This window comes from Macrotis lagotis, chromosome 1 (assembly GCF_037893015.1).
Source record: "Macrotis lagotis isolate mMagLag1 chromosome 1, bilby.v1.9.chrom.fasta, whole genome shotgun sequence".
NCBI lineage: Eukaryota > Metazoa > Chordata > Mammalia > Peramelemorphia > Peramelidae > Macrotis > Macrotis lagotis.
Genome location: NC_133658.1, coordinates 108,522,696 through 108,550,403, shown reverse-complemented (window position 1 = coordinate 108,550,403; position 27,708 = coordinate 108,522,696). Strand labels below are relative to the sequence as shown.

General features: G+C 32.3%; 1 protein-coding gene across 4 annotated transcripts in view; it reads left to right on the top strand.

Moving 5' to 3' along the window:
* PSME4 (proteasome activator subunit 4) overlaps positions 1–27,708 on the top strand; it is a 103,813-nt gene that overhangs the window by 34,027 nt on the left and 42,078 nt on the right. For 3 of the 4 annotated variants that reach the window (XM_074206179.1, XM_074206164.1, XM_074206169.1), the window contains 16 exons: positions 636–680; positions 4,352–4,501; positions 5,730–5,793; positions 6,633–6,707; positions 8,025–8,147; positions 10,350–10,442; positions 11,024–11,289; positions 14,014–14,200; positions 15,042–15,131; positions 15,747–15,811; positions 16,048–16,198; positions 18,206–18,304; positions 18,507–18,576; positions 19,772–19,839; positions 25,674–25,889; positions 27,253–27,410. In XM_074206179.1, the coding sequence (XP_074062280.1) occupies positions 636–680; positions 4,352–4,501; positions 5,730–5,793; positions 6,633–6,707; positions 8,025–8,147; positions 10,350–10,442; positions 11,024–11,289; positions 14,014–14,200; positions 15,042–15,131; positions 15,747–15,811; positions 16,048–16,198; positions 18,206–18,304; positions 18,507–18,576; positions 19,772–19,839; positions 25,674–25,889; positions 27,253–27,410 (1,920 nt within the window). The remainder of the gene's footprint in view (positions 1–635; positions 681–4,351; positions 4,502–5,729; positions 5,794–6,632; positions 6,708–8,024; positions 8,148–10,349; positions 10,443–11,023; positions 11,290–14,013; positions 14,201–15,041; positions 15,132–15,746; positions 15,812–16,047; positions 16,199–18,205; positions 18,305–18,506; positions 18,577–19,771; positions 19,840–25,673; positions 25,890–27,252; positions 27,411–27,708) is intronic. The other variant, XM_074206186.1, reaches the window with a different exon arrangement.

The window sequence follows — 27,708 nt, the reverse complement described above, 5'->3', positions numbered from 1 at the left end:
TATATATAATTTTTTTTAAATTGCATATAGAACTCTACTAATAGGTGGACATATTAATCATTTTTTAATTTAGAGTATTGGTTAAGCCCTCCAGACTAAATTAGCAAAATGAATAGATATTATTCTTGATTCAAATTTATCATTGTCAACAAGTAACAGACTTGAATAGTTAACTGGTAGGTTACAGGAAAAAAATTCATTTTCTGGCAGTAGGTATAAATGCATGCACAGCAGATATGTTTATTATTTTTTATTTTTGTAGAGGATTTACTGAAAACTAAGAATTAGCTTTTGAAATTAAAACTGTTGTGTACTTGATGTGTACTGTGTTGGTGTATATATACCATATGCAGTGTTTAGCTATGGAGATTGTTATAGTTAGTAAAGAATGAAAATGATTTTTCTTTGCCCATTGGATTAGTTTTTCCCTGCATGTAATAGCAGGGAGAAGAAAGATTTCATTTTCCTGATTATGCCTAAATGTCTAAAGGATTAGTTATTGCATGTACACAAAAGTTGTCTAATTTGCATCAGTGTCATCATAGATTTAAAACACAATCATTTGTTAACTGATTTAAATTATGTTGCTCTTAAAATACACCAATCTAATTGATTCAATGACTTTTCCCCCCCAGTTCTGTAGAAAATGTTCTAAAAACACTCGTGAAAAGCTGCCGACCGTAAGTAATTTTTTTACTTTAGTGTTAATAAAGTCTAGCTGCTTTAGTGTATGTGTTTATTGTGATTTTCCCCTCTACTAGATATTTCATTTTGAAGAGGCAATAAGAAGTTTGCATAGTTCGTAAAAAAGACATAGATAATTTTCTAGGTAGAACAAATTTATTGAGTTCCTTGTTCTTTTAACTTAGCGGCAAATAATTTTTTTAAATGCAACTTTACCTAGAAAGCATCAATGTGTACATATTAGTAAACATCCCAAATGAAAATTAGAAAATCCAGTAAAACTGCTATATTAATTCAACAAGTATTTATTGATGGTTATACTTAAAACAATAAGTATTAATATCATTTAATGGTTGGATGTTTAAGGACAAGACATTAATATTTCTGCAAAATTGTTCAGATTTCATTTTGATTTTTGGCATTGCTATTGTGTGCCGTTACCCCAAAGTAAAATATGCACGTATAAATACTTCACTAAATTTAAGTTGTTATTACTATCTTTACATCTAAGTTATAGAGCCACATCATGTTAAATAATTTAACCCCAGATGTTTCACTATAGTGTAGTTCTTATTTCTTTGTCATTTAGATCATATACATTTTCCATACAGAGAACTATAGTATCGTGCTAAAAATGTGAGTGATGAAGAGCAGTTGGTGAGTTGGGTCAGTTTCTCTATGGAATGTCTGGTTACAAATATTCCTTATTTTAAATTTTATTTTTCCTAAAATGAAAAATATGCTTTGCTTATACATAACATTAGAAATATAAAACCAAAAGAGATAGAATTCAATTTAAATATCATGATAACATCTATAATGGCCCATTCTGAAAATATTTTGCTGTCACAGATTCAGAGATCTGTTGAATGAAGCATTCTTTGTATCTGAACCATTAAGTCTCTTTATAGCATTTATTATGTATTCAACTAATTGATTAGGGCCAATGTGCTTAGGAGTTGTATGTGCATTACTAGAAAAGCCTTTGAATTGTTCTTTGCCCTTAAAAAGTTTATGATCTTTTGTCGAGAATAATGTCATAAAATAATTAGAAAGCAATAGACCCTGTATGTAATCAAGTATAATAGTATAATTTCATAATAGAAATATAGTAGATATGAAGAGAAAACAAAAAGCACAGGGGGAAGAATTTGAATAATCAGGGAAAGATTTTCTGGGTTTTTTTTTTGTCTTGATTTTTGTTTTTGCAAGGCAATGGGTTTAAGTGGGTCATGCAACTAGGTAATTATTAAATGTCTGGGGCTGGATTTGAACTCAGGTTCTCCTGACTCCAGGACTATCCAGTTCTATCCAGTACCACCTAGCTGCCATCAGGGAAAGTTTTATTAAAGAAGTAGAAATTTAAAAGAGAACCTTTTTATATGTATGTTCCTATGGAAAAAGAGATGAGGTTGGGTAGATAAAGTTGTACTAGATTATGGCAGGCTTTGGAAGCTGGGCCAAAGACTGTCCTTCATATTAAAAGGGTAAACTGAAAGAAGAGACAAACTAAAATGTGAAACTAAGAATACATAGCGTAAAAAGCAATTCATGATATTTTGGGCTCCTTGTTAGCCAATGAGTTCTTAAGAACTCCATCAGTAACTAATAGGTGCTCTATCATTTTATATCCTTAGTAGTCAAGAAGTGATTTTTTTTTAGTTTTTTTTTTTTTGGCAAGGCACTGAAGTTAAGTGACTTGCCCAGGGCCACACAGCTAGGTCATTATAAGTGTCTGAAGCCGGATTTTAACTCAGGTACTCCTGACTCCAGGGCCGGTGCTCCATCCACCGTGCCACTTAGCCACCCCCCAAGATGTGATTTTGATCAAATCCCTGCCTAAATTACAAAAACCAAAATCAAAAAGTATTTTGAAAAAGAGTTTAAACTTTATTTAAAATACTTTTAAAGTTCCAAAAGTACTTCTTTGGAATAGCCTTTTTTTCCCTTTTTTGGTTTTTTGCAAAGCAGTGGGGCTAAGTGACTTGCCCAAGGTCACACTGCCAGATAATTATTGTATCTGAGGCCACATTTGAACTCAGGTCTTCTGAATTCCAGGGCCAATGATTTATCCACTGTACTACCCAGCCCTATTCCACCTAGCTGCCCCTAGAATATAGCCTTTTTTAAAATATATAAGAAGCACATATTTGTATGTACCATTATAATAAACTGTTATTATAACAAGACTTAACTATAACATAGAAGTTTTTAAATTCCCATCAAACCCACTAACGAATTGTAAAGTAGCTAATGAAGTGTATGAGAATGCATGTGTGCTACAGTCTTTGTTTGAAGTGTCTTAGGCAATTTAAATTGTGAATTATCATTCTAAAATTCAATTGCCTTTAGTTTGATAAAACTTATTACTCTTATAAAAACACAGATCTACTAATCATATGAATAATCTCTAAATTGGTGATATTCAAATCTAAGCTTTTATATAATATAGCCTGTTTCTTAAGCATTCTAATTTTTTTATTTCAAGATCACTCTGTAGGGATAGAGTTTATTTCTGTTGGATAATTACAATTACAAATGTGATTTCAGAGATAAATGAGAATCCATTGGTCTAAATGAAAAAAAGACTTTTTGAAAGTTGTTTATATTGCATAAAACCAAAAATTTGTAACAGTTATTTTCATGGATAGTACAGTTTAAATAGAATTGTTTCCTGACTATTGTGGGCTGTCTTCTAACAGCTCTCTTCTGTTATTCATGCTTACAAAATGGTGCATGTATTGATTCCAATATTGAAAGTAACTTCAAATAATGATATTGAATTATTCAAATGAAATCCTAAATAAGCACCACGAAGAAATTACTTCAGGTACAAGCTAAACATTTTCCATATAAAAATAAGGTTCCATTTTATGTAATGAACCAGGGTAATTTAAATAATTTAGAGATACCTTAATTATAATTAGGTGATTTGAAATAAATAGCCCAATTGTATATCTGGAATGTTTCTTCAGCTTTTCTCCTTTGAACTGTACTAAAGTCAGAATTTTCTTCACTATTATTCTAACTTACTATTTTGAACCACAGTTGGATACATTTTTAATATGTTTTATACAAGGCATCTTTCCTCATTCCCCTTTAACATGTTTTTAGGTCATAATTTAACTTTTGTCAGTTTTCACTACCTCAGAAAACTGCCTGTTTCTTTACTAATGAAAATACAGTTTTCTCTCACCTGGATTTTGTGATAGAAGATCTTAATGTTCCTGGATAACAATGAACTTTTCAAACATTATAGATAAATAATGAATTTATGGATAAAATTTGTGAATTTCATTCAGTAGTACTCAACCTTTGTGGAATTAGTCAAGAAGAATAGATTTGCTTAATGTTTACTCATGACATTTTTCCTTACAGGCTGACCTTAAAATTAATTTTAAATTTGTATTATGATTTTTGTTTTTGAAACTTTAACTTAACACAAAATTTTGACAATTCAATGGGGATATTAACAAAATTTCCACGATTACCATTGCTGTTTTAGGTAAATTTCACATGAAATGATTTTAGTCATTAACACATTCATCAGCTTTCCAATGTTATGTGGTACATTTTTATTTCATGTTCAGAGAAGCACCTACACACTTAACTCTTAAAAACTGAAGCATATAAGTATAAAACAGGTAAAATTTTCCTGCCTTATTAGGTACTTTCCTGAGGATGCTACAGCAGAGATGTTGGAAGAATGGCGGCCTTTAATGTGTCCTTTTGATGTTACAATGCAGAAGGCTATCACTTATTTTGAAATATTTCTTCCTACCTCTCTTCCTCCAGAACTTCATTATAAAGGTTTTAAGTAAGTATATCTGTGAGGATGGAAGGCTACAGTGTCAAAATCCATGATGCACTATTGTTCCAAATTACTAAAAAATTTATTTAGAAAAATGAAAAGTTCATTGCTTAATTTTATAGGAATTAAAGCAGAATAATATTTAAAACCATTTAAATGAAAAGTATCAATAGACAGTAATTCTGTTATTGAGGTAAAAATCATTTTCTGGGTAAAATAAAGCTAGTGTGCTATGTATTCACATAGATAATGAATTAATAAAGGCTTTTAATAAAAGATTTTTATTTGTTGGATGTTAACAGTGTACCAGGTAGGCATTTATTTGCTCACTATTAGATAATATTTCTACTCAGCAGACAGTGAGGTTTAGCACTTAAGGGTTGAAAAACCTCCATTCTGTGTTTCATGCCTCACCTACCCCTATGGACACTCCATCCCTGCTTAGGAGATAGATAATGGTATGTCTGGGTATGCAAAGTATGGGGCTGTTAGGTGGTACAATGGATAGAGCCTTGGAATAAGGAGGATAGGGAGTTTGAATACAGCCTCAGATACTTGATAATTACTAGCTGTGTGACTTTGGGCAAGTCACTTAACCCTAATTGTCTAGCATCTTGGGTCATCTCCAGTCGTCCTGATTCACATATGATTAGTGGACCCAGATGAGATTTGAGGAGAAAATAAGGCTGGCGACTTAGCATAACATATCCTTACTGAAATCCAATTCATATGCTTATGATGGTATCACCTCCCTGATGTCGTGGTCTTCTTCAAGAATGAAGGACAGGGGCGGCTAGGTGGCGTAGTGGATAAAGCACCGGCCCTGGAGTCAGGAGTACCTGGGTTCAAATCCAGTCTCAGACACTTAATAATTACCTAGCCGTGTGGCCTTGGGCAAGCCACTTAACCCTGTTTGCCTTGCAAAAAAACCTAAAAAAAAAAAAAGAATAAAGGACAAACATTATTATGCAAAATAAATGTTTTAGAAGGAAAATCATTAATGGAAGAATGAGGAGAGAAATTCCAATCGGAGGTATCAGGATGATTTTTAAAATTATTATGTATTTCCCTCTATGCCTCATGTTTGTGTAACTTTTTTTAACTTTTTTTAAATTAATTAAAATTAATTTAAAATTTAAAAATTAATTTAATTTAAATTAATTAAATTAATTAAAAATTCAGAGAATTTGGTTAAAAATTGCTTTGGTATTAATAAAAATGTTTTCTTTTGCAGACTTTGGTTTGATGAATTAATTGGCCTTTGGGTTTCAGTACAGAATCTCCCACAGTGGGAGGGGGTAAGTTCTCAATTTTTCCATTCCATTGGCAACAGATCCAACAAATTCATTTCTTAGATTTTGATCTCAGCCACGTCATGATAAATATTTACTTTTTTTTTCTCCTTTTCTCTAAATTAATAAAATAAGCTTGATTTGTTGTATTATTTGTTGGCAACTAGTAATTAGCTTATAATTAATATTATGACATATAATGGAAACAGGGACTGTTGTAGAGTTTTTGTGTCCACATTAGCCACATAGGTATTTAATGAATACTTATTCAATTTTGGTTTGTCTTCTGAGCAGTAATTTTAGAAGTTTTATTTGTTTACAATTAATTTTAAATAGGTAATAGTGTTGGCATTAAAAAATGTAAGTTTAGAATTTCAATTTGTATTTAGATTTCTTTAGTTTTGATGGTTTACAGCCTAAAACAACTATAAAAATAAGTTATAGTTAAAATTAATCTTTGTTGAAGAGAATTATTGATGGAAAAGGGGTGGTGACACATTAGAATAATGTCTTTTTTTCTTCTTAGAAGCAATTTTATTGATAACCTTCTGATTTTCTGTCTCTTTAAATGCCCTCCCTGGAAAACCATCCATTTTAAAAACTTTTAAAAGATGGGAGGGGGGGATAGTTCAACACAGTTAACACATGAACATTTCTGACTGTATTCATTCACTGTCCTCCATTTCTACTATTAAGGGAAGGAGGTGTATATTCTCAATTCTACTTTGGGACCAATGTTCAGTTTTGTTTTTGTTGTTATGTTGTAATTCTTTCATATCTTCTTAAGCACATAGAAATGCACAGAATGTGTCTATTGAACTGTCTTCCTTTTCATTTACTTTCAGCAACTTGTAAATCTTTTTGCTCGTTTGGCCACAGACAATATAGGGTACATAGATTGGGATCCGTATGTACCAAAGGTAAACAAAACTGATCATAAAATGACAGTTGCATGTATTTGATTTACTTATTACTTTATAAAATCATCCTTTACAACTTACACAAAGAACACTGATATTATAACATACCAGACCTACTTGCCTACAATTTGTGAAAATTAACCTCTTTGCAGGGACAGGTTATTTATTCACTCCTCCCAAAGTGATCATAGTATTTTGAAACATTTTATGAATATTGATTTATCTTTGGAGGTCCTTGCACTCTAAAGACTATGGAATCTTACTTAAGAGATATTTTTCAGGGAGATTCTGTTATTCATAGATACAAAAATAGTTGGAGCGCAGCTCTTTGTGGTGACAAAGAATTGGAAATTGAAGAGATGTGCATAAGTTGGGGAATGACTGAATAAGTTGTAGTATATTAATGTAATGGAATACTATTGAACTATGAGAAATGATGAGTAGGCAGACTAGGAAAACTTAGATGGACTGATTTTGAGTTAAGTAAGGAATTTCAGTAGAACATTGTACACAATAACAGCCACATTGTATGGTGATTAGTTATGATAGACTTAGCTCTTCTCAACAATACAAAGATTAAAGACAATTTAAAAAGACTCCAAAAGATGCTAACCACATCCAGAGAGAATTATGAAGTTTGATTCTTGATTGAATCATACTATTTTCACTATTTTGGGTTTTTTTTTCCTTTCCTGTGATCTTTTTGTTTTGATTCTTCTCTCATAGCATGACTAATACGGAAATAAATATAATATGATTGTTCATGTATACCCTGTATCTGATTACTTGCCATCTTAGAATGTGGAGAGGGAGAAAACTTCACAAAAATGAATGTTGGAAACTATATATAATTGAAAAACAAATATTTTTTTAAAAAAAGTTTTAAATGAATACATTAAATAAAAGATATTTTGGTTACTTTTATCTTTGTACTGTGGCACTAGACAATGGATGTATGTTTTAATCTGCAAAAAACCAATTTTAGTACTGAAAATTTCCCTTGAGTCAAAGGTGTCCAACCTTTTAGCTCCTCTCCAGCAAAAAACTGTCAAGGGCCACATATAGAATTCAGTGACCATTCATGAATACAATGTAACCTCCACCACCAATGAGCCCTCAGGTTTTCTCCTCGACCACATCTGCTCTGGGAGAATTTAGGATTGTGACTTAATTCATATGCTCTGTGCTAAAATACTGTTTCATTACATGAGAAATTGCATTATATGATCACTTTTCCCTACTTGCTAGAAAAAATAATAATATTTTAATATTTATTTAACATTTTATTATTCTTTCTCTTTCTCTCAAAATAAACAGATATTTACAAGGATTCTCAGAAGTTTGAATCTCCCAGTGGGAAGCAATCAAGTTTTAGTTCCAAGATTCTTAACAAATGCTTATGATATAGGGCATGCAGTAGTGTGGATCACCGCTATGATGGTTTGTAATGCAATGTGTTTAATTTAAGAAATTCAGCTAATTCACTAATATAGAAACTCTATAAGTATGTTTAGCTAGTTTTAGTATCTTCATTTGAACCTCAGTAGTAATGCCAGACTTTCTTGAGGCAGAACATAAATCTCAGTTCATGGCTTATTTTAATAATTGGTGATGTGTTGATTAAAGCAATAGAAGCCTAAACTTTGAAAACTTTCATTCTGACTTCTGATTTTGCAATTCATGAAAATCAATCCCAGAGAAGTAATATTCCAAGGCTACTACATATAGTAGTAAAAGTGGAACTACAATTCGAAGATTCTCTTACCAGTCTAATAATCTTTTTATCTTACAATTCATTTGATTTGGTCAGAACTTTAATTGATAAATTAAGAAACTGAACTGAAATAAAGGTTTAATGGATTATTTTACTGAATTGACCCTGGAAGGAAATTAAATTTTGGATTGATATATTCCATCTTAGCTGCTTGTCTCCCAAACTTTCAGTCTCAAATACCCTATTACTATTGGGCATTTCAAGTAGATATCTTTTTTTAGACATCTCACACTCATCATGTCTGTTAAAACAGAACTTGTATTTTCTCAAATAGACCTTAATCTGTTTTCCTCTATTCATTGTTGCATCATCCTAGTTTAAGTCTCTTATTTCTCTCCTAAACTAATATTAAAACGGCCTTCTAATTAGTCTTCCTATCTCAAATCTCTCCCCTTTCTGATCCATTCTCTGCCAAAATGATTTTCCTAAAGCACAGGCCTTAATATTTTACTCCTTGGTTTAATGAACTCCAGAAACTTCATATTTCACTAACATCAAATATAAATTATTTGACACTTTTAATGCTCTTCACAACTTACCTTTCCAACTTTATTATATATTAATCACCTTTTGGTATGCCATGGTATAACCAAATTGGCCTTCTTAACTGTTTCTCATATATCACATTTCATTTCCTGTGACTTTGCATTGGTTTATTCCATATCTGAAATGCATTTTTCTTCCTTACCTCCTGAGAAACCTAGTCTTCTTTAAAACTAAGAATAAATAATACCCTTCTACATGAAATTTTCCCTTGTATTCTTCCTCCTTCCCCTTGTCTGATTTTCATCTTTCACATAATCTTACAAATATAAATGTGTCCGTGTTGTCATTTTGTATATTTCGTTCACAACTTGCTTTGTCTTTTCCTTTATATTTTATTGAAAACCTCATTTCTGTGTCTGTGTTCTATTTTCATGGAATATCAATGTGGTTATTCTAAAATTCAGGTCCTGAACTTAAATTGGATAGTTAAAGTATACTAAAAAAAAATGAATCTGACAGGCTTTGTTCTTTGTTCTTTTGTTTGTTTATTTTTGCTTCCCCTCTCTCTTTTTTTTAATTGTCACTTTAAGAATCTTGGATTAGGAATTAAGAAATTTGGGTTCAAGTTTCAACTCTACACCTACATAGCTAACAGCTGTGAGAACTTAACCTCTTTGGCACAGTTTCCAATTTTGCAAAATGTGGTTATATTAAAGATTATAAATAATCTCAGAAAAATAATAGTACTGCTGTTCTGTGATTGCAAATGGAGTGGAAATGGAAGTCTCTTGTTTTTCTTATATTCAGTAAAAAATGAAGCCATTAAAAACAGACTTAATTAAACTTAAAACTTAAAACACTAAGACTTTTGGAACAGTATCTGTTTTGCCCATTGTCTCTCCTAACAAAAGTATTGTACTTTCTACGTTTTGGGAGAGAATTAGGTGGTAGGCAATATCTCCCCTAATTCTATTAATTACAGTGTAATACACCAAAGTACTATAAGCTGATCGTTTTTGTATATAGTTTTATTTTACTAGTGAATTGACTAGTACTTTCTCTTTAAAGTGCATAAGTAATTTTAAAAGTATTTTTCATATTTAATTGGGATAGGCTTAATAGCTTTTATTTGAAAGTCAGTCTGAAAATAAATTTTTGCTTCTTGACCCCAAATTGAACCTCTGAAATTATGGTTGAACCTTATGGAGTTATTGTGGATTTGCACACATATCAGAATGTATTGAGTCATATATTGGGTCTGTTAAGATTGGAATTACTCTTTGTGTGTGTGTGTGTGTGTGTGTGTGTGTGTGTGTGTGTGTGTGTGTGTGTATCTGGGTGCTATAATAAAACATTTTTATTGAATTTGTTCTTTTGAACAGGGTGGACCAAGTAAGTTAGTGCAAAAACATCTGACTGGACTTTTTAATAGCATTGCATCTTTTTACCATCCTTCAAATAATGGTCGCTGGCTGGTAAGAATCTTTAACCTTGATATTTAGTTTAAGTTCAGTATCTTTGTTGTGTTCTTTTTTTTTTTATACAGTTAAATTCAGTATTTTTGAAAGTATTTTCTCATTTAACTAGTATTATCTGACAGTTTTTCTATTTTATGTCAGTATTTTGGTGTTGTGAAGTAAATTACTATATGCATTTAGTGCATAAATGAATAAGTTGCTGAGAAAATATTGCTGTGAAATTTTAAAAAATTGTTAGCAGCCTAAAATAGTTTAAAGTCATAGATTTTCTTATTTGTACATTATCAAGTGAATATTAGATGGGGGTGAACTTATCACAAAGAGAATCTCTTAATTAGAAGAGTTTTTTTTTTTGAAGGCTAGGGTTGAAGCACATTTTAGGAATCAAATAATTCAAAATATTTTGGAAAGTAAGTTTAAAAAAAAATACCTAGATGTGCACTGTTGGTCTATTTTATCATAGAATTTGTTTGGTAATAAAAAAAAACCACAACCGTATGACGTTTTTTTCAGAGGAGAAAATTTTGATACAATAGTAAATGGAGCCCACCAATGTCATTTGTTTTATGTATCCCCAGAACAAATTAATGAAACTGCTCCAGAGATTGCCAAACAGTGTTGTAAGACGATTACACCGTGAACGTTACAAGAAGGCTTCTTGGCTAACTCCTGTGCCTGATAGCCATAAACTTACTGATCAAGATGTTACAGACTTTGTACAATGCATTATTCAGCCTGTTCTTTTGGCTATGTTCAGCAAAACGGGTAGCCTAGAGGCAGCTCAAGCTCTTCAAAATCTTGCCCTCATGAGACCGGAGTTAGTAATTCCACCTGTTCTTGAAAGGTAAATTGATATTAAAGAATTGTTTTTGTTCAAGCAGAAATTAAGACTTGATTATTTTGATGCTGAGTATCTAATGTCCTTCTGTTGTTCTTTTTCATGTAAGTGTACCTTTTGACTCAGACTTGTTTATGTCCTTTAGAGCTAGCAGGGATGGATTAAGCAAGTAAGGGGTTTTTTAGGATGAACAGGACATGACTAAATTTGTAGGCAGTAGGAAAGTGGCCAGTAACCAGTGAGAAACTGAAGATTAGTGAGTAATTGCAGTAATAGAAGGGGGGGGGTAGTCTGCTGCAGAAGATGGAATAAAATAGGATCAGTTGTACATGAAGAGAAGTTAGACTTGAAAAGTCACCTAATATGTAAGGTATGAAGGAGGAGATAGTAAGAAAAGGCATCTGAATGAAGTAAGATAAGGAGAGGATAAAAGGAAGCTCTTGGTGAGTGTTAAAATATTAGACAAGGGTGGGAATGAAGAGCCTTGCCATGGTGTAGTAAAGGCCCTGTTGAGGCTACATAACTTAAATTGGAAGTAGACCCAGTTGACCTAGAGGATTAGAAAAATAATAGTTCCCTTGATAGAAGTAAAAAAATTTGAGGAAGGGTGGGTTTAGGAGAAAGATAGAGTTCTGTTGTACATGTTGAGTTGCAGATCCCCAATTGGAGGTAGAGATTTGGTAGTCATTTGCATACAAGGATGATAGTTTGATCACTGAGGGTTGATGAGATCACCAAAAAGAATAGAGTAAAGAAACAAGACCCAGGATAGAGCTCATTGTGTGACTAGTTTGTCATGCCAAAAAATTGTCTGGTAACCAGTCTTCTGCTCATAAAGTAGACTCCACATTTAACTAGGCTAATCTTAAACAAAAGGAACAAGGGGCAGCTAGGTGGTGCAGTGGATAAAGCACCGGCTGTGGAGTCAGGAGCACCTGGGTTCAAATCCGGTCTCAGACACTTAATAATTACATCGCTGTGTGGCCTTGGGCAAGCCACTTAACCGCATTGCCTTGCAAAAACCTTAAAAAAAAAAAAGGAACAACATTTATCTTTGGACCTTAAATTTTAATTCTTTCCAAGTTCTTTGGATTTTCCAGATATTACATGCCATTGATTAGTCTTCCAGAATAAAAACATCACCACCATACCACATTGAAATATAAGATAATGGTATATACTTTGAGAAATCATTTATTTTTAACATAAGCATTTCCATGACTGTATGATTTTTAAAAAAGATGATTGCACATGGAACTGCAAATCTAATATATACACGTTGTTATTCCTTTTAAGTATATAATAAAGTTAGTGATTCCCCAATTGACCAGCATCCCAGAAATTTTTTTTCTTTTCTTTTTTTCCAATTACATATATAGGTAGTTTTTGACATTCATTTTTTTGTAAGATTTTTAGTTCCACATTTATCTACCTCCCTTGCTTCCTTCCCCCCCTTCCCAGACAGCGAGTAATTTGATGTAGATTATACATGTACAATCATATTTAACATATTTCCATATTAGTCATATTGTGAAAGATTCTGGACTGAAGGGAAAAATCCCATGAGGAAAAAAAACCTAATTTTAAAATGTGAAAAATAGTATGCTTTGCTTTGCTTTCAGACTCCATAGTTCTTTCTCTGGATGTGAATGGTATTTTCTGGATCTTCTTTCCCTTACTGTTGAGCTGTGAAGAATTTTTCAACTTGCTTTGTTTTACCTTATTATCTTTCATTCATTCATTCTTTTTGTAACTGATCAGTTACAGTTAAAGTAGAATGAACCTCCTATCCTCAAACTTTTAAAAGACAAATTCAGTTATTAGAAAATTAATATACAGAATTCAGCATGTTTTACTTTAAAAGAACATTTTCATTAGTCTTCAGTATTTTTACTTTTACAAATTAAGAGAAGCAAAATGTGTAACTGTTAAAATATTTCTTCAGTAGTTTAGTAGATATTGTTTAGAATTTTTAACTTGAAACTTAGCATTTTAAAAAGTGTTATAGTATCACTTTTTCACTCCTCTATTTGCTTAGTTACAGAGATGAGGAAAATTTATACTTTCTTGCCTATTGCCTTTCTGTATTATAATCATTGAAGGACTATGTAGAACTATTTTAAACTTAAACATACCATCTTTTTGTTTTTCCATTTATTAGAAGAATAAAATACCTTTTAGTTGTTGTGATTGCTATTTATAAGGTCATATATTTTGAGCTTAAGGCTGTTGAATTCCACCCCCTAATAAAGGAAGTTAGACACAAGTTAGGTTATTTACTCAGGGACCCACTGATAATAAATATTCTTGGAATTGAACCCAGACTTTCCTGATTTCAGGTTTAACCTCTGCCTGTCTTAATCTCTATCATCTCTTCCTATTTCCATATAATATCTGGCCACCGCAAGTACTATTATCCACAAATATTAAAATATGTTTGGATTTTAGAAAAAAAATTTTATGACTAAAATAATGCAGATTTTACCATGGTTTTTATAGCTCTTGTCCAATCCTATAATCCTGTAGTCTTGTTTAATCCTCTAATATTAGTATTTTTGTCTCTGGACCAGCTTTCAGAATCTGGCAACAATGTATTAAACCAAGAAATTAATTATTTGGCAATAGAGGTTGAAAAATACTTAAAAATTTAACTGTACCTTGATTTTTTTTTAACTTTCTTGAATGTTTAAAATTATTTTTACTCCTATTGTCACTGTTTTCATACTGTAGAACATATCCTGCCCTAGAGACATTAACAGAACCTCATCAACTCACCGCCACTTTAAGTTGTGTGATTGGAGTAGCCCGGAGTCTAGTGTCAGGGGGCAAATGGTTTCCTGAAGGTCCAACACACATGCTACCTCTGTTGATGAGAGCATTGCCTGGCGTAGATCCAAATGACTTTAGCAAATGTATGGTAAGCATATGTACTTTCTGTCATGTTAAGTGTGCAAGTATCATCTGATTCCTTTAAAGGACTCTTTAAGGATCCTTTACAGTGTGTTATGTGTAAGCATTGGTGACATTAATGCTTTTTTCCAGAAGTAATTGAATGCTGAACATAAATCTGTGAAAAAACAATATAATGAAAGCTTTCTCCTTAATGGAAAAGTTGTCAAAATCAACATGCCTTCTCTGTTCATTATTCAAAATTTTAATTCATTTCAATATGTGAACATTACATATTATATATTTTTATTTATTATGTAATATTGAAATTTCCCATGCTACCTGGATTTCAATTTGGGGCAATAACAATTTCCAGCCATGTGACCTTCTCTGTGGTGACCTCTTTGGAATTTCCAATCAGAAAAGGATATTGTTGGAAGGCCTTTATTTGAAATATTGCACCAACACAAACCTCCCTACTTATCTCAGCTGGGTAGCAAGACTTCCTTCTTTGGGAATACCCCATTTCTTCCTACTCACAATTCTGTTATCAATATTATTCCATCCCTAGATGTTGTTTCAAGTCAAGAGAGGATTAGCCTCACCACAACAAATTTAGGAAGTTTGAGAATGCACTTGATAAAATATAGGCATAGTTAAAAACAGGGTGAACTTAATGGAAGCAACACTAAAACATAACTGATATTTTAAAGGTAAAAATGTTTTATGACTTAAGTGAAATGCAATAAATCAAATTATTTTAGAATTTTTCTTGGAATTTATTAAGCCAGTCTTTCTTTTACAGTATACTTATAGCCTAAATCTGAATTGTGTACTTAATGTTGAAAACCATTTGCATCTTCCAACAGATTACATTCCAGTTTATAGCAACATTTTCCACTTTGGTGCCTTTAGTAGATTGTTCATCTGTACTTCAAGAAAGAAATGACCTCACAGAAGTAAGAATATTTTCTGTTTAATAAAAAGGGAATAGAAAATGGTAATTTCTATTTTTCATGCTTTTCCACATTTAATGATGGTTAAAACAATGCAAACATTCCCCAAAACAGTAAAATTATTCAAAATCTTGTAAGGTATTATGCATAGCCTCCTTGTTATGTAAAAAACACTGTATGTTTTGTAGAGAAAAGAAAATTTCACTTGGGTGACAGCTGGCAAAGTTGAGGTTTTAGTTTAGTTTAGTAAGTACACATCTGAAATATGTATGTGCTAATGAGATGCATGTTCAATTCCTACAAAATTTCAGGATTATCTTCTGAGTCAGGAGCTCTGCACAGCTAGTTCTACTTTCAAATTATTAGGCTATATTTTTTCTTGCTTGACTAATTCAATATTTAGTTGTGTAATCTTAGTGTATTAGCAGTTCTAATATTGATTAAAGTAATTAATTTTTGTTATTTTGATGTATATCTGAATTGAATTTTTTTTTTTTTTTGAGCTTTAAAAGTAGATTTTTCACAACCCATTGTTAAAAGTTTTTTTCTCACAAAACATAATTCATGTCCTACCCAATTTACAGAGAAAATAAAGTTTTAATATATTGAACCTTATAGGTGGAAAAGGAGCTGTGCTCTGCTACAGCTGAATTTGAAGACTTTGTCTTACAGTTTATGGACAGGTGAGTATGTAGTCTAGTTTTGTTGTATGACTGATATCTGGACCTGTTTCTGATCTACTGGTCTTTACTTTGTCTTTCTATCTCATCCATATCCTTTTGATGACCATTTCTCCAGGTTTTGTACAGAAAATATTTTTTAATCCTCATAAAATGCTCAGGAAAGAATTGAGTTTATATTAAAAATGTTCATTTCAGTTTTAAGTTATTTGAGCATATACTTTCTTTGGATCCTTTAGGTGCTTTGCACTTATAGAAAGTAGCACATTGGAACAAACAAGAGAGGAGACAGAAACGGAGAAGATGACCCACTTAGAGAGTTTGGTGGAATTGGGCCTCTCTTCTACTTTCAGTACGATACTCACACAGTGTTCTAATGAGATATTTAAGGTACAGAGAATATTGTTATACAAAATAAAATTATATGCTTGCATGTAATAAAGCTTTTTCCAATATCAGGTTACTTTAAAGTTCTCCTTACCACCACCACCACCACCACCACCCCCCGCTCCATAAGTAAGTTTTTTATATAGCTATTTTTTTTTAAATAACCTAAAAAAAAAAAGAAGGGGCAGCTAGATGGTGCAGTGGATAAAGCCCTGGCCCTGAAGTCAGGAGTACTTGGGTTCAAATCCGGTCTCAGACACTTAATAAATATCTAGCCTTGGGTAAGCCACTTGAACCCATTTGCCTTGCAAAAGAACCTAAAAAAAAATAAATAAAAATAACCATGCATGCCATGATAAGAAATTGAGTTTAAAAACCACTGAAATTTTAAGTTAATATTCTTTTTGTGACTTCAGGATTAATGTAATCACTCTACATTATTTTGATGCTATATAGTGAGAAATAACGTTTTTTATCTAGTCCTAGTTGTCTTTGCATCATAAAAAATATCTTTCTGAAACATTTAAAAATTTTTAATGATTTGTTTTTATCTTAAATCACTTTCCAATAAATTCCTTATCTTTTCTTCCCTAGAGAACCATCCCTTGTACCATAGAATTAAAAAAAGACGGGGTGGGGGGGCAGCAGGTTAGCACAGTTAACCAATATATCAGGACAGCCAGGTAATGCAATGGATAGAGAGCACCAGCCCTGGAGTCAGGAGGACTTGAGGTCAAATCCAACCTCAGACACTTAATAATTGCCTAGCTGTGTAACCTTGGGCAAGTTACTTAACCCTATTACCATGCAAAACAAAAACAAAAAATCTATATATCACTTGAATCTTGATAGAGTATGCAATGTTCTATGCTATTGTTCCCCCTATGCAAGGCTATGCAAAGAAGGAAAGTACATTTTCTTACTTCAACACTGTTTTATTGTTATAATTACACAGGGTACAGGGGAACAGTTTTAAAAGTTTTTACGATGCAAAATAATAGGACAAAATACTCTTTTATTAGTTCTTAGCAAATTTTCTTTGATTCAATGATTTTGGAAGAAAGTCTTCAAAGTTATTTTAGTTCTGGAAAGTTACTATCTAAGCCTTTTTATTTGATAACGAAATAAAAAGTCATTAGTATATTATAAAATTCATTCTAAGTATAATGTACTTAGCACTATTAGCACTACCAGGACTGATTATTTCTTTTTAATTAATGCCTAAACTTTTCAGCATGATACTGTATGTTAAATGAATGAAACATTTCCCACAAAATACCATTTAAACCACTGACCTACTCAACCAACTACATACTATTGACCACATCTGGTCATGTTTTGTGTGATTTCTCTGTATCTCACAAAAGCAGATTTGTATAAGTTTATTTTGTCTCTGCCTCTTTTTTTAACACCATTTAAAATATGAAATAATTTTTAGCGTGAAATGGCTTAAAATATTTGTAGAAGGTACCCAAAGTTTTAACTCTTTGATTAGTTTGTATTGTGGAATGGTTCTCTTTAAAAGATTTAGTGAGCCAGGGCAGCTAGGTGGCGTAGTGGATAAAGCACCGTTCTTGGAGTCAGGAGTACCTGGATTCAAATCTGGTCTCAGAGACTTAATAATTACCTAGCTGTGTGGTTTTGGGCAAGCCACTTTAACACCATTTGCCTTACAAAAACCTTAAAAAAAAAAAGATTTAGTGAGCCTAGGGGTGGCTAGGTGGCTGCAGTGGATAGAGCACTGACCCTGGAGTCAGGAGTATCTGAGTTCAAATCAGGCTTCAGACACTTAATAATTACCTAGCTGTGTGTCCTTGGGCAAGCCACTTAACCCCATTGCCTTGCCAAAAAAAAAAACACTAAAAAAAAAGATTGTGAGCTTATTTTTATATTTTGAAATAATTGCCTCATGTATAATTGAAAATATATGCTTGTATATTTTTCTTAAATTTTCCATGGGAAATTTCATTCTGTTTTAAAGAAAAATTAACTATATCTTCCTCTTAACAGGTAGCCTTGCAGAAGGTTTTTAATTTTGCTGTTTCAAACATTTTTGAAACTAGAGTAGCAGGCCGCATGGTGGCAGACATGTGCCGAGCTGCTGTAAAGGTCAGTTGTTACTTTTTAAACTAAAAAACCTAAAAGATAATCTTGTGGATAATGATTTATATCTTTACTGGATATTATGTTTTAATTATAAACTTGTCCCAAAAGATAATTATCTTCTTTACTTATTTTCTGAAATAGTGATTACTTTGTAACTTAATGTTGACTGCTTCTCTTTTAAAATCATTTATACAATATGTTTCAGTGCTGCCCAGAGGAGTCTTTGAAGATCTTTGTTCCACACTGTTGCAATGTCATAACTCAACTTGCAATGAGTGAGTCATGATTTTGTTGATTTATTTATTTTCATTTTGTGTCTTTAAAAACAATTTAGTTAAGTGCAGATTAATTTGCCTAGATAAGAAGAAAGAATAGATTTCTTCTGTTTGACCCAAGAAGCCAGGATTAGGGATATAGAGTGGAAGTTACAAAGACAGCATTTTTAGACTTGATCTCAGGAAGAAATTCTTAATTAGAGCTGGAATGGAATGTTCTGGGAGATAGTGGGTTTTTACCTCCTTAGCAGTCTTTGAAGAAGATGAAGAAAAGGCCATCTGTGGGGTGTAATATTATAATTCTATAAAAAATAAATATTAGGTGCATTAATTAGAACTTTTAACCACTGGTACTTCCCTGACTGTAAAACAATATCTGTCCACTTGATGCAATAAGAAATCCAGACTGGATTTTTAATTAGATACCATTTTATTGTATCTAAAAGGAATTTCTTCAAGTTAACTTGAGAAATTAGAATGGACATATTACATGTGGAAACATCAGGATTCCCGATCTTTGAATTGCTACATTTATTTACTTTTAGGACAGTCTTTATTTTTCTTCTGGACAAGGAAGAGTAAAAAAGAATTTCTAGAAGATGAACCAGGAAGTCTGTTGAAATGCAGGATTGCATATAATTTTTTTTTTAATTTTATTTATTTTGGGGGCAGCTAGGTGGCACAGTGGGTAGAGCACTGGCTCTGGAGTCAGGAGGACCTGAGTTCAAATGTGATCTCAACTTAATAATTGCCTAGCTGTGTGACCTTGGGCAAGTCACTTAGCCCTGTTGCCTTAAATAAATTTTTTTAAAAGTTATTTTTTTCCAATTACATGTAAAGGTATTTTAAAAATTCATCCTTTTTACATTTCTAGCCTTTGAGTTCTACATTTTTTTCTTCTACCCTCCTTTCCCTCCCCCTTCCCTTCCATATAATCTTTTTGTTGTTGTTTGTTTTTTATTTTTAGGTTTTTGCAAGGCAAATGGGGTTAAGTGGCTTGCCCAAGGCCACACAGCTAGGTAATTATTAAGTGTCTGAGACCGGATTTGAACCCAGGTACTCCTGACTCCAAGGCTGGTGCTTTATCTACTATGCCACCTAGCCGCTCCCCCCTTCCATATAATCTTAATAGAAAATTTAACTATAAATTTTGAAAGCTTATATTTTTATTAAGAAAATATTTTCCTCTCTTTAGATGATGATGTCTTGAATGAAGAAGAGCTAGATAAGGAATTACTGTGGAATCTCCAACTTTTGTCTGAGGTATTTTCTTTGATCATTCTTTTTCTTGAGGAAAAAAAATTAAGAATTACTTTGTATACATGGACCAGCAATAAAATGACCAAAATGTACTAAAGAGAGTAAAAATTATGAAAATTCTAGGGTATGATGGATAAATCTAGAATTATGTTCTAGTCTCTACTTTGCCCTTTTTCTTCCTGACTTTATATTTCAATGAATGTGATTCTATTAATGTAGAGTATTGCCCCCCAAAGATAGAACAATCCATGACTTTTCATCCTCTTACTTCTGTCCGTCCCTCCCACAATCTTTTATGTAAGATACCCAAAATGCTGGAGACCATCCAACATTCTGTGGTTCCCATGCAAATTTGCCTTTTAGTCCTATATTCTTTGCTCTAATTATGTACCTAGTTCATTTCTTGAAGCATGAATTTCTTTGATACCTTTTATGCCACTACTTATGTTTACATCACCTTTAGTACTATCTTTCAGTTTAATTCTGCTCAGAATATGTCTGCATTGAGCTTTGGTTCACTTGTAATCATACTCTTTAGAGATTGTTATGTTTTTGTGATTCACAACAGTGTAGCTCATTAAAAGAAAATTTGAGATTTTTCAGTTATGATTTTTATTTTTTAGTTCATTTTCAATGTCTTATTAAGGCATTATACAAGCTCAGTGAATTGTTTGTTCAGCTGTGTGTCAAAATCTTGACAATAGACATTTTTCATGCATTTTCTTTTTAGTGTGTCAGTTGTCAAAACTGATCTCTTTTGAGAAACTATTGCACTCAGGAGACTCTTTCGTATTCTGGGACTTGATACAATCAGTACAAAGTCATCTATAAACAGGGGGACCTGGAAAGTGTAATTGTCTGTAGGGAATTCTTTCTTTATTTGGACTTAGTACATCTTATAAAAGAGGGGCAAAGATTTTTGGTGAGTTTTCATTTTGCTGTTTTATGCTTTATTTGATACTTATTCTTACTCCTGAAGAATATTTTTCAACATGTTTACTGTCTTCTGCTTTACCCATCTTATACTGACATTCCTGAATATCAATATGTTGACTAATTTTGTAGTAGCATGTCAAGTTCTTTATAGGATTTCTCTTGCCCATTATTATGAGATGGCACATAAGGTGCAATTTTTTTCCTGGTCTTTTTGCTTATGCTCATCATTAGTCCAGCAAGGTGAAATTACCCCATATCCTTATGAAATACTTCTAGCTTTTGTGCATTTAATGAAGCTAATTTCACCAACTCATTTATTTAATTCTCTCAGAATTTATGAACCATCCTATATAACTATAATTTCATTATTTCTTGTTTTCATTTTTAAAATAATGATATAATTCAATCTTCTAGTAATATCTCAGTTCATTTGTCATTAGACAGAAATCTTTTAACATATAAAGTTGTTTGTTTATGGATGGTTTAAAAATTTTTATTCTTTAAATTCCATCTCCTTCTCTCTGCTGCTATAAAAGGAGGAACTCAAAGAATTATTTTTCTTTCATAGTAGTTGAAACTGGTGGTGAAATTTCTGGTGATAGGGATCCTTTAAGCTTAGTTTATCTAGCTCTCTGACATCTGATAAGTCTTCTTGCTTGACAGAACTTTCCTTTTTTGTGTGCTATTCCAGAGTTTGTACTTTACTGGTATATCCTTTGCAAACCAAGGGTCATCTCCATGCCATCTCCATGTCAGAAGATTTATAGTAATCTGTTTAATTTTATCAGTATGTAAAAATGAGACTAATACATAATTCACAGGTGATATGTGCAATGAGGTCTTGAAATTGCTTCATAATTTTGAGCTACTTTTAAATAATTCTAAAGCTACTGACTTGAATAATATTTTGAAGATTTATGATAAGTTTTGGCAACTAATTAAAATTTTATCTTTTTATTTTTCTTGCCTTTGGCTATTAAGAGGTTCAAATCTTGGTGCTGTCATTACCTAATTTAAAAAAAAAAACAAAATGAAGTTGGAAAGGACCTCAGGCAACTTAGCTCATTTTACAGATGAGGTTAACTAAGTAAATAACTGGTATAAAGTCACACAGGTGAATTCCAACACAGGTCCTTCAATTCTTAAGTCTAGTATTTATTATAAAGAAAGTAACTTTCTTAAGCACAAAGTACTTTACAAAAATGACTCATTGTTATTATTACTATACTTGAAGCTAAAGGTATTTCAAAAAAGAAAAACTTAATGAAATTCAATGTACCATGAGCCAGGTAATACTTGACTGTTCCTCTACTATTAGGGAGCCTAAAATTGTTAGATGAATCATTTTACCCCAGAAATTCTTAGTCGCCTAAACTAATTGAGTATCTGCCTTAAATCTATCTGGGGAGACTCTTTGAGAGGGGGACTCTATACTCCATTGCCTAAAGAGGAGCAAACTGGCTAATGTTAGAAACAGAGCAGGTTCAAACTCCCATGTTGCTCAGTGGTGGGATTGGACCCAAGTGACTGATCTACATATAGCTTGGGCACAGTGATGATACAAAAAGTAAAAGAGAGGAAAAAAACATACTTTGACCTCAGAGATAGAAATTTTTTGAAAAATCATTTTGTAGATAAGGAAACCAAGACAATCTTTGAAACTGCTAAAATATCACTCTCAGTACTGAAATATATCAATCTAAATGGAAACATGGGCTTAGATGTTAAGAGGAAGGATGATAATTGGCAAAGGAATAATCAAAAGCAAAACAGGCTTCCTGATCCTGAAGGGGGAATTAAAAGGAAAAAAGAAAACAGCTAGAATCTAATGATCTTACTATAAAGTACAAATTGTGGTATAGGAATGTAATGGAATAGTATTGAACCATTAAAAAGAATGATTGCAAAGAATCCTGTATATCAACTAGGACAGAATGATCATGAGGGTTATTTATATAAGGAGAGGGAGAAAAAAAAATTTAAAAGACATAGTAACTTGTAAATATAGTGACTATGTCTTCAGAGGACCTATATGAAATATTTTTTTTTTCAAGACAATGGGGTTAAGTATTTCTCCAAAGGGCAAAGTAAATATTAAGTGTCTAAGAGTGGGTTTGAAATCAGGTCCTCCTGACTATATGAAACCCCCTATTTGAAACATTTGTTTCTTGACAAAAGTGATGAACTCAAGGTGCAGAAAGAGGCATACATTTCTAGACATGGCCATTGGGTAAATTTTGTTTTTGTTTGACTATGTTTATTTGTTACAAGGATTTTCCTTTTTTTTTTTTTTAATTTGGGGAAGGAGGTTTGGGAATAGAGTTGGCAATACTGTTGCCCCCCCTTGCTACAAAAAGTCACCATTGAACCATTTTTTAAAATGAACAAAAGAGACTAGAGGGAAATATAAAAAGAGTAAATAGTTTTGGAAAGTAATGTGTAGAATTTATTAAGTACTTTTTAAAAAATTCACAGTTACATATGTAGTTCTGTTTTTGTAGATGAATATGCTCTTTTTTGGTGTTTAGGTTAAAAAAATTTTAATTTAATTTGTTTAATTGTAGGTAGAAAAGGGTATTTTTGGTTAGAAAAAATGAAACTAGAGATGTATTTTTAGATGGGCAATAAAAGCATCTCATACATGCTAACATTTCTTAAAATGCTAGAAATTAATATTTCCTTACCTTTAAATTTGAATTGACAGTTATATTTTTCTGAGGTTAAGACTGTCCATTGTGCACACTACTGAGGTAGTTCATTTCTTTATTCCTTAAATCTTGTCGATGTGATCACTTATTGGAAAAGGTATCACTTCTCCTCACTAAGGTTAATCTTTCTACCTGTATCTTGACCCTGTTCCCTCTCAGGTCTTCAAAGAACTTGCTATATGATATCAATCACCCCTCTCTTTTATATCATCTTTTCCTCATTTGACTCATTCTCATCAGTACAATAACAATAACATATTAGAATGAACAGTTTGCTTTTCTTTAAAGTAGATTATTTATCCCCATTTTACAAATTAGAAGAATGGGGAATCAAAGAGGTAAAATAAATTAATCATTTATGGATTTCCATCTTTTAAAAGGAATCTCAGTCATTCACTATTCACTAAATTGCTTAACTTCTTGAGAAAGTTGTGTATAATCAGTCCCTACATTTTCATACTATCCAATCCCTTGTTTATGATTTCCTAATTATCAAGTTCAGTATACTCATTTCCCCTTGTTTTCTTCTTCATTGACTTCTCAGATTTTTTCCTTCATCACAACCCATTTTCCTGGGCTCTTGTCCTAATTAGCATGTATTTATTAGTTTTAACAATGGATGATAGTAGCAAGAGGAAAATTTACACTTCTTGTTAGGAAAAATTTGCTAATAATAACAGCTGTCACAGTGCAGAATGAAATAGTTTCAGAGATTGTGGGTCTCTTCTCATTGATGGTCTTCAAGCAAAGACTATGTTATGTACAGATAAATGGCACAGTGGATAGCACGCTGGTCTTAGATTCAGGAGGATGGAACAATTGCCACTTACTAACTGACCTTTGACACGTCACTTTACCCTGATTTCCTGGCACTAAGGGCCATCTCCAGTAACCCTGATTCTTATCTGGGCACTGGATCCAGATGGATTTGGAGGAGAGATGCTGACTTAGCACGGCAGTCCTTCACTCAAATCCAGTTCATGTTCTTGTCATGACATCACCTCCCTGGTGTTGTGGTCTTCTTCAAAAATGAAGGGCAAGCATTTTTGAGTGTGTTAGAGCAGAGATTCTATATGGGAATGAATTTTAATCAACTGACCTTTTTTACTTTAAAATTCTGTGAAATTCAAATGAAATATACTCATTAGCATGATTTCTGCCTTTGTCAAAAGCAAAAGATAACTATGTTTAAACAGGAGCTCTTCATTCATAGGCTCATATGTAGTGATTGTTTAAATTTTATCAGGTATTCCTCTTCTTGCAGTTGGGTTACTAAAGGATAATTCACAATGCCTCTCATCTTTTTGATTTGTGCCTTGAGGCTAGTTCATTCCCTTGCATTCCCAATGTGTGTCTTTCTTTATATTTTCTATATCTCTTTATTACTATCAATTTTCTTAATTACCTCATTTGGTAAGTTTGTCTTGTATCCCTCAAATACAATAGGCAACAGCCTATGCCTGTTTTGAATATTTTACTTTAAAGTGTAAAAACCTTTCTTAGTTCACAGACCTTACAAAAATACGTGGGGCTGAAGTTTACCAATCTCTGGTTTCTATTTTGTTGTGTATTAATGTGTTCTATATCTGTGGCATATTCTTCTGTTACAATGTAAGCTCCCTGGGGTCAGGAACTTTGTCTTTTCTAAATTCTTCATCTCCCTGTCTTTAGTGTTCTTTCATTTAGCATGCTGGTTCCCAACCTTTTCAGAGGAGGATCTTTTTTAACCAAAATATTAATGGAAATATATGACAAAATGAAAATACATATAGGGAATCACAAAGTCCTTAAAATAAAATGATACTCTGGAAGTACATGACCCTGGTTATTGTTGTGTTGTTCAGTCACTTCCATGTCCAACTCCTTGTGATCTCATTTGGTGTTTTCTTACAAAGACATTAGATTGGTTTGTAATTTTCTTCTTCAGCTCATTTTATAGAGAAGGAAACTGAGGTAAACAGGGTTAAGGGACTTGCCCACATTCACATAACTACTAAGTGTCTAAGGCTGGATTTGAATTCAGGTCTTCTTAATTCCTGGTGCTATGTCACATATCTGCTCCAGACCCAGATGATGACAATCATTTATTTAGAATGTTTTCAGATGATTTTGGAAATCTATTTTTAAAAACTTTGTCTACAATCTGAATTTCTTATCACTGTCATAACCTTGTATTAATCTTTTTTTTCTTAGATTACTCGAGTTGATGGAAAGAAGTTGTTGCCTTATAAAGAACAGCTGGTAAAAATTCTCCAGCGAACCTTACATTTAACTTGTAAACAGGGTTACACTTTGTCTTGTAATCTTTTACATCACCTTCTGCGATCTACTACACTTATTTACCCTACAGAATACTGCAGTGTGCCAGGTGGCTTTAACAAGCCTCCTTCAGAATACTTTCCTATCAAGGTAAGTTTTCATTAATTTGGGGTTAAAGAATTATTTTAATCAATATAATTGTTATAAAAAATAAAATTCAAGTGCTGACATGGAAATGTTTGCCATATTTTTTAAATATATTATTTATTTTTTTTAAGTTGAATTCTAAATTTGATGATTCCCTTCTTTCCTGTCCTGTTCCCTCCTTTCCTTCTCTCTCTCTCTCTCTCTCTCTCTCTCTCTCTCTCCCCTCCTTAAACAATTTATTGATATAGGTCATACATTTATAATCATGTAAAACATTTCCACATTAGTCATTTTGTACAAGGAAACTCGAAAGAAAAAAAAATGAAAAATAGTTCATAATTCATGTATCATTTCTTTCTCTGGAGGTAGATAACATTTTTCATCATGGGTCTTTTGGTTTGGGATTGTCTTGGATGTTGAGAATTGCTAAGTTATTCACATTCATACTGTATTGCTGTAATTGTATACAATGTTCTGCTCACTTCATTTTGTATCATTGATGTTCATATAAATTTTTCCAGATTCTGAAATCATCCTGTTATTTCTTATAGTAACAGTATTTTATCATAATCACATACTATGATTTGTTTATCCATTTCCCAATTGATGAGCATCCCCTCGGTTTCCATTCTTTGTCACTCCAGAAATCACTACTATAAATATTTTTGTACAAATAGGTCCTTTTTCCCTTTTTTGGTATCTGTAGTATTTTAGTCCTAGTGGTGGTATTGCTGAGTCAAAGGATATGCACTTTGGGCATAGTTGCAGGTTGTTCTCCAGATCTCTTCATCATTCCAACAGCAGTGCAATAGTGTCCCAATTTTTCCACGTCCCCTCCAACATTTATAATTTTTTTTTTTGCATATTAGCCAAACTGATAGATACTAATTGGTACCTCAGAATTGTTCATTTGAATTTCTCTAATCAATAGTAACCTATGTCATTTTTTTAATATGACTGCAGAGCTTAAATTTCTTTGTCTGAAATTATCTGTTCATATCCTTTGACCATTAATCAGCTGGGGAATGAATTGTGTTCTTGTAAATTTGACTCACTATTCTATGTATTTGAGAAACGAGAACTTTATTAGAGATAACTTGCTGTAAACCCCCCCCCCCCCCACTATTCTGTTTCCTCCTTATTTTGGTTGCATTGGGTTTGTTTGTGCAAAAAGTTTTTAATTTTATATAAGCAAAATTATTAATATTATATTTTGTAATGCTCTCTGTATCTTGTTTGATCAAATTCTTCCCTTCTCCATAGATCTGACAGGTAAAACATTTCATGCTCTTCTAATTTTGCTGTTATTTTTGCTGAAAAGAGTTTTAATCCAAATTTAACTTCTGTGGTGCACCTTTCTTCTTAGGACTGGGGAAAACCAGGTGATTTGTGGAATCTAGGTATCCAGTGGCATGTACCTTCACAGGAAGAAATAACCTTTGCCTATTATTTACTGGATTCCTTTCTTCAGCCTGAGCTTATCAAGCTTCAACTCTATGCAAATGGAGAATTAGAAATGTCCAGGTTTGTTTTATTAGTGTTATCCATTTGTGTCATTAGTAGCTATTTTGAGAAGTTTCACTTTAGAGTTTATAAATTAAAATTAGTTTTTTCCCTTTTAATGAAATTATTAACATTCATGATAGGAAGTTTGCATTAATTGAAAATTGTGTCAGAACAGTGCTTAAAAAATTCTTGAATGTACAATATTTTTAATGGAAATTTTTTTCTTTGTATGACTTCATAACAGTTCATTGTGTTAATGAAAAATAAGGAGATGCTAATTTGAGTCACTGCTAAATTACTACTTTTAATTTTAAAT